The 6,000-nt window shown below is 72.7% G+C and overlaps 1 protein-coding gene across 1 annotated transcript; it reads right to left on the reverse strand.

Annotated features, from left to right (window-relative positions):
- Positions 1-3,084: 3,084 nt before the first annotated feature.
- Positions 3,085-5,443, reverse strand: LOC137461191 (lysM and putative peptidoglycan-binding domain-containing protein 1-like). The gene is given in 6 exon segments (XM_068171040.1): positions 3,085-3,248; positions 3,250-3,322; positions 3,452-3,672; positions 3,674-3,745; positions 4,850-4,906; positions 4,908-5,443. Coding segments are annotated over 6 exon segments (537 nt in total). The 5' UTR covers positions 4,950-5,443; the 3' UTR covers positions 3,085-3,176.
- Positions 5,444-6,000: the final 557 nt, after the last annotated feature.

Raw genomic sequence — 6,000 nt, forward strand, 5'->3', positions numbered from 1 at the left:
ACCCCTCCGTCCCACCCCCAAACCCCCTTCGAGCCTTCCCCAAACCCCCTCCGACCCCCCCAAACCCCCTCCGACCCCCCCAAATCCTCAACGCCCCCCCGAACCCCCCCTAACCTCCCTCCAAACCCCTCCGTCCCACCCCCAAACCCCCTTCGAGCCTTCCCCAAACCCCCTCCGACCCCCCCAAACCCCCTCCGACCCCCCCCAAATCCTCAACGCCCCCCCGAACCCCCTAACCTCCCCCCAAACCCCTCCGTCCCACCCCCAAACCCCCCTTTGAGCCTTCCCCAAACCCCCTCCGACCCCCCCCAAATCCTCAACGCCCCCCCAAATCCTCAACGCCCCCCCAAATCCTCAACGCCCCCCCAAATCCCTCCAACCTCCCTCCCCCAAATCCCCTCCGATCCTCCCCTAAGCCTCCTCCACCTCCCTCCCCCCCCCCCCCCCGCCCCAAGCCTCCCAACCCCCCCCGGACCCCTCTGCCCCTCTGCCCCCCCTACCCCAACCCCCTTCAGATCGCTGCCCCCCCACCTTCCTTACCCCCCTCCCCGAGCCCCCGACCCCTCCCCGCCGCGCTCGGTACCGGCTGCGCTCCCGGAGAGCTCTCCCCGACGGCTCCCGGACGGACCCCGAAGAGCTCCGAGCGGCTCCGGACGGCTGCGGACAGCTCCGCCCCGGAACGGGCCGGGAGCGGCCGGTGGGAACGGGGGCCAGGGGCGGGACAGGAGACCCCCGGGGGGACACCTTCCCCCCCCCACACACCGCCTCGGCCGCCCTATAGATAGTCGTTAATCGCCGTTAATTGAGCTGATCCTCATTAGCCGCGGGGCAGCGGGCGGGGCTTGCACACGCGTGTGCGCGGCCGGGGGTCGGTGACACGGGGGTCGTGTGTGTGTGTGTCCCCCCTCCCCCTCAGGGTGGGCATCTCCCCTGCCCCCCTCCCTGCCTGTTTGTGCTCAGCCCGGCCCCACGGGATGGCACTGGGGGGTTGGAGGGGTGGGGGGGCGCAGGGGGGTGCCCACTCGGTGCCACTCAGGCTTGGGTCCCCAAGTGCCACCAGATGCCCCCCCAGGGTGGGCATCTCCCCTGCCCCCCCTGCCTGTTTGTGCTCAGCCCGGCCCCACGGGGAGGCACTGGGGGGTGGGGGGCGCAGGGGGGGTGCCCACTCGGTGCCACTCAGGCTTGGGTCCCCAAGCGCCACCAGATGCCCTCCCAGGGTGGGCATCTCCCCTGCCCCCTCCTGCCTGTTTGTGCTCAGCCCGGCCCCACGGGGAGGCACTGGGGGGGTGGGGGGGCGCAGGGGGGGTGCCCACTCGGTGCCACTCAGGCTTGGGTCCCCAAGCGCCACCAGATGCCCCCCCAGGGTGGGCATCTCCCCTGCCCCCCCTGCCTGTTTGTGCTCAGCCCGGCCCCACGGGGAGGCACTGGGGGGGTGGAGGGGTGGGGGGCGCAGGGGGGGTGCCCACTCGGTGCCACTCAGGCTTGGGTCCCCAAGTGCCACCAGATGCCCTCCCCCCCACCAGGGTGGGCACCTCCCCTGTCCCCCCTGCTTGTTTGTGCTCAGCCCGGCCCCACGGGGTGGCACTGGGGGGTTGGAGGGTGGGGGGGGCGCAGGGGGGGTGCCCACTAGGTGCCACTCAGCCCTGAGTCCCCAAGTGCCACCAGATGCCCTCCCAGGGTGGGCATCTCCCCTGCCCCTCCTGCCTGTTTGTGCTCAGCCCGGCCCCACGGGGAGGCACTGGGGGGTTGGAGGGGTGGGGGGCGCAGGGGGGGTGCCCCACTCGGTGCCACTCAGGCTTGGGTCCCCAAGCGCCACCAGATGCCCCCCCCAGGGTGGGCATCTCCCCTGCCCCCCCTGCCTGTTTGTGCTCAGCCCGGCCCCACGGGGAGGCACTGGGGGGGGGCGCAGGGGGGGTGCCCACTCGGTGCCACTTAGCCCTGAGTCCCCAAGTGCCACCAGATGCCCCCCCAGGGTGGGCATCTCCCCTGCCCCCTCCCTGCCTGTTTGTGCTCAGCCCGGCCCCACGGGGAGGCACTGGAGGGGGTGAAGGGGTGGGGGGCACAGGGGGGTGCCCACTCGGTGCCACTCAGGTCCCCAAGTGCCACCAGATGCCCTCCCCCCTCCTCCCGCCCCCTCCCTTCCCGCTCCGGGGGCCATCCCAGGGGGCTGCGTGGACCTGCTGGTGCTGGGGGGACCCTGAGGGGTCGCTGGGGAGGGGGGAAGCTTGGCCGGGGGGGGAAATCCCTCTCCGGGGGTCCCAAGGGTGCGTGCAGAGGGCGCCACCTGGTGGCGCCATGCGGAGTGGCACCTGGAGCCCCTCGGCTGAGCGGCAGGGACAGAGCTGCCCTCTCCCTCCCCCGTCCCCCCCCGAGGGTGCGCCCACAGGTCTGGGGGCACGCCTGTGACCCCCCCCGAGGGGTGGCAGCACCCCCGGGGGGGGTCGCTGTGTCCCCAGGACAGCGACAGCGCCCCCGAGGGGGCGTCCCTGGCCACGGGGGGCATGGGATGGGGCCGGCAGGGAGGGGACCGACCGCGGCCCCAGGGCTGCGACCACGTCCCCGGGGAGGTGGCAACCACGTCCCCCAAGGGCATGACTGTGTCCCCCGGGGGGGGGAGTGACCCCCTCCCGGGGTGGGGGGGAGGGGTAGGGGTGACAGAGGTGACAGAGAGGCAGAGCTGGGTGACAGTGCTCCAGTTTATTTACAGGCTCGTGGGGAGGAGGAGGAGGGGGGTGGGGGGACATTGGACTGTCCCCATCCCTGAGGGGGGGGGTCCAGGCACTGGTGTGGAGGGAAGGCAGGAGGGAGGGAGGGGGTGGGGGTCCCATTGGGGTGGGGGTCACCTCCCTCCCCTCCTCCCCTTCCCCGGGGTGAGGGCAAATAAATAGAGAGGGGGGAAAGCATCGCTGGTAAATTACAGCCCAGTACCCTCCCAGCACCTCCCAGCAGCTCCCAGTACCCTCCCAGCAGCCCTGCAAGAGGGCTGACTCCACACCCAGGCACCGGCTGTGAGGAGAGGTCCCTCGAAGGAGACAGAAAGAGGACCCCCCACGTCCCCCCTCCCCAACCTCTGCGTCCCTTCCACTGTCCCCCAGCCAGCGCTGAGGGATGGAGGAGCCGCGGGGAGGGGTCCCAGGGTCGCTGTCCCCCCGCGGGGGCCACCACACCCCCGGGCGTCACAGGGTGAAGATCTCATCCTCGGCATCGCGCAGGGAAGCTGCCCGCGGGGTCCTGGTGAGGGGCCGGGGGGCCGAGGCGAGGGCCCCGGGGGGGCGGTGGGACCCCGGTCTCGCCGCTCCGGGAGCCTTCGGTCTCGGCCGTGCTGCAGGGACGCAGCGGGGTGGGCGCTGAAGGGGGGGAGTAGGGGGCAAGGGGGGCACCGCCACCCGCTCCCCTGCCGGCCCCGCTCCGCACCAGCCCCCAGGTTCAGCCCCCGAACGGCGGCGCTCACCCCGAGCCGCCGGCGCGGAGCCGCTGCGCCGCCGCCGCCGCCTCCGCCGCCGCCTTCGAGCGGCCGATCTCGGCGTCCAGCCGCCGCAGGAAGTCGCTGGCCGAGAGGTCGTGGCGGGAAGGGGCGGGAGCGACCCCCGGGGGGACGGGGGTGGCCTCGTCCTTGTCCTCCTCCTTCTCCTCGGCCTCGGGGCAGGGCTCCCCCGGCCGCGCCGGCGAGGGGGATGAGGAGGGTGGGCTTGAGGAAGATGGTGTCCGAGGTGTAGAGGCGGTTGGCACGTTTGATCTGCTCCATCTGCCGGGGACGGGGACAGGGATGGGGACAGGGACAAGGAGAGGGGTGGGGATAAAGGTGAGGGAGGGACAAAGGTGAGGGAGGGACGGGGGAGTTAGGACAGCCATAGGGACAGGAGGGGAGAGGGATGGGGACAGAGACGGGGACGGGGACAGAGACGGGGGACGGGGACAGAGACGGGGACGGGGACGGGACGGGGACGGGGACGGGGACAGAGACGGGGACGGGACGGGGACGGGGACGGGACGGGGACGGGGACAGAGACGGGGACGGGGACGGGGAAAGGGACGGGGACGGGGACGGGGAAAGGGACGGGGAAAGGGGACGGGGACGGGGAAAGGGACGGGGAAAGGGACGGGGACGGGGAAAGGGACGGGGACGGGGAAAGGGACGGGGAAAGGGACGGGGAAAGGGACGGGGAAAGGGACGGGGAAAGGGACGGGGACGGGGACAGGGACGGGGACGGGGAAAGGGACGGGGACGGGGAAAGGGACGGGGACGGGGACGGGGAAAGGGACGGGGACGGGGACGGGGAAAGGGACGGGGACGGGGAAAGGGACGGGGACGGGGACGGGACGGGGACGGGACGGGGACGGGGACGGGGGACGGGGACGGGGACGGGGACAGGGACGGGGACAGGGACGGGACGGGGACAGGGGAAGGAAGAGGGCAGGGACAGGAGGGGACAGAGATGGAGACAGAGATGGGATGGGGACAGGATAAGGGTGGGGGACAGGGACAAGGACAGGAATGAGAACAGGGGACAGGACAGCGACGGGGAGGGGGAACGGCACAGGGACGGGGGGACGGCGACGGGGAAGGGGGGGACGGCACAGGAGAGCCAGGTGAGAGAGCAGGACAGGGGACAGAAGGGGAGAGAGAAGGGATGGCGATAGGTCAAGGAGAGGGATCGGACCAGGGGACAGCAGTGGGATTGGGGTCAGCCGCAGGGACAGGATGGGCGAGAGGACAGAAGGGGACACAGAAGGTGGCCTCATGGGGACCCCAGGCTCGTCCTGCCCCCCCGGTGACTCCGCCCCACGGCCAGACCCCTGCACGTCCCTCCGCTTCCCCGCTGCCCCCGTGGTCCCCGCGGCCGCTCACCGTCACGCCGTAGCGCAGCGCCAGCCCCGGCAGCGTGTCCCCGGGCTCCAGCCGGTGCTTCCCGAGCGGAGGCTCCCGCTGCCCCGCTCCCCGCCGCCATGGCGGGACGACCTCGCCCGATCTCGGCCCCCGAGGGTGGGACGCGGGGGTCATGCGAACAGCTCCGTCCCGGGCGGGGACCGGCCCAGGGGCCCGCCGCTCCGGCCGCCGCTCCCGGGAACCGGCACGGTCCCGCCGCCCTCTGGGACTTGTAGTCCGGCACGGGACGGGCGGCACCGCCGCCGCCCACCGCGGGCAGTGGTGCTGCTGCTGCTGCTGCTGCTGCTGCTGCTGCTGCTGCTGCTCCTGCTGCTGCTGCTGCTCCTGCTCCTGCTGCCCGCCCCCGGCTGCCGCCTGCCCCCCGCTCCGTCCCCCTTCCCGGGCTCCGCTCCGGGGCCGCCTTGCCCCGCACCGCCCTTCCGGGGCGCAGCGCGCCGGAACCGCAATCCCATCATGCCTCGGGGGCCCGCCCTCTGGCCCCGCCCCCCCGAGCGCTCTGATTGGTCGCCGCTGCCGCCGCGGTGCACGCCGGGAAGGGTCTCCCGGAAGCGGGGGCGCAGGGGGCGGTTCCCATAGCAACCGCGGGGTGGGGCTCCGCCGCCGCCGCCGCCGCCGCCGCCGCTGCTGCTACGATGTCCTTCAAGCGGGAGGGAGACGACCCCGGCCAGCTGGGAGTGCTGCAGGTGGGTTCCGGACCCCGCAGCCTCTCCCCGAGGCCTGCTGAATCTCCCCAGCCCCCCAAAAGATCCCCGGGCCCGGATCCCCCTACCGCTCCCTCCCGACCCCGGCACCCCCCCCCCCGCCTCCCCGCGTACCTCTTTCCGCCCCTTCCCCTCTCTTTCCCACCCCTTCCCCTCTCTTTTCCTCCCCCCTTCCCCTCTCCCCTTCCCCTCTCTTTTCCTCCCCCCTTCCTCTCTCTTTTCCTCCCCCCTTCCCCTCTCTTTTCCTCCCCCCTTCCCCTCTCTTTTCCTCCCCCCTTCCCCTCTCTTTTCCTCCCCCCCTTCCTCTCTCTTTCCTCCCCCCTTCCCCTCTCTTTTCCCACCCCCTTCCCCCCTCCTTTCCACCCCTTCCCCTCTCTTTTCCACCCCCTTCCCCTCTCCCCTTCCCCTCTC

Source organism: Melanerpes formicivorus, unplaced genomic scaffold, assembly GCF_026170545.1.
Source record: "Melanerpes formicivorus ecotype bairdi unplaced genomic scaffold, bMelFor1.0.p_v2 SCAF_1395, whole genome shotgun sequence".
Lineage (NCBI taxonomy): Eukaryota > Metazoa > Chordata > Aves > Piciformes > Picidae > Melanerpes > Melanerpes formicivorus.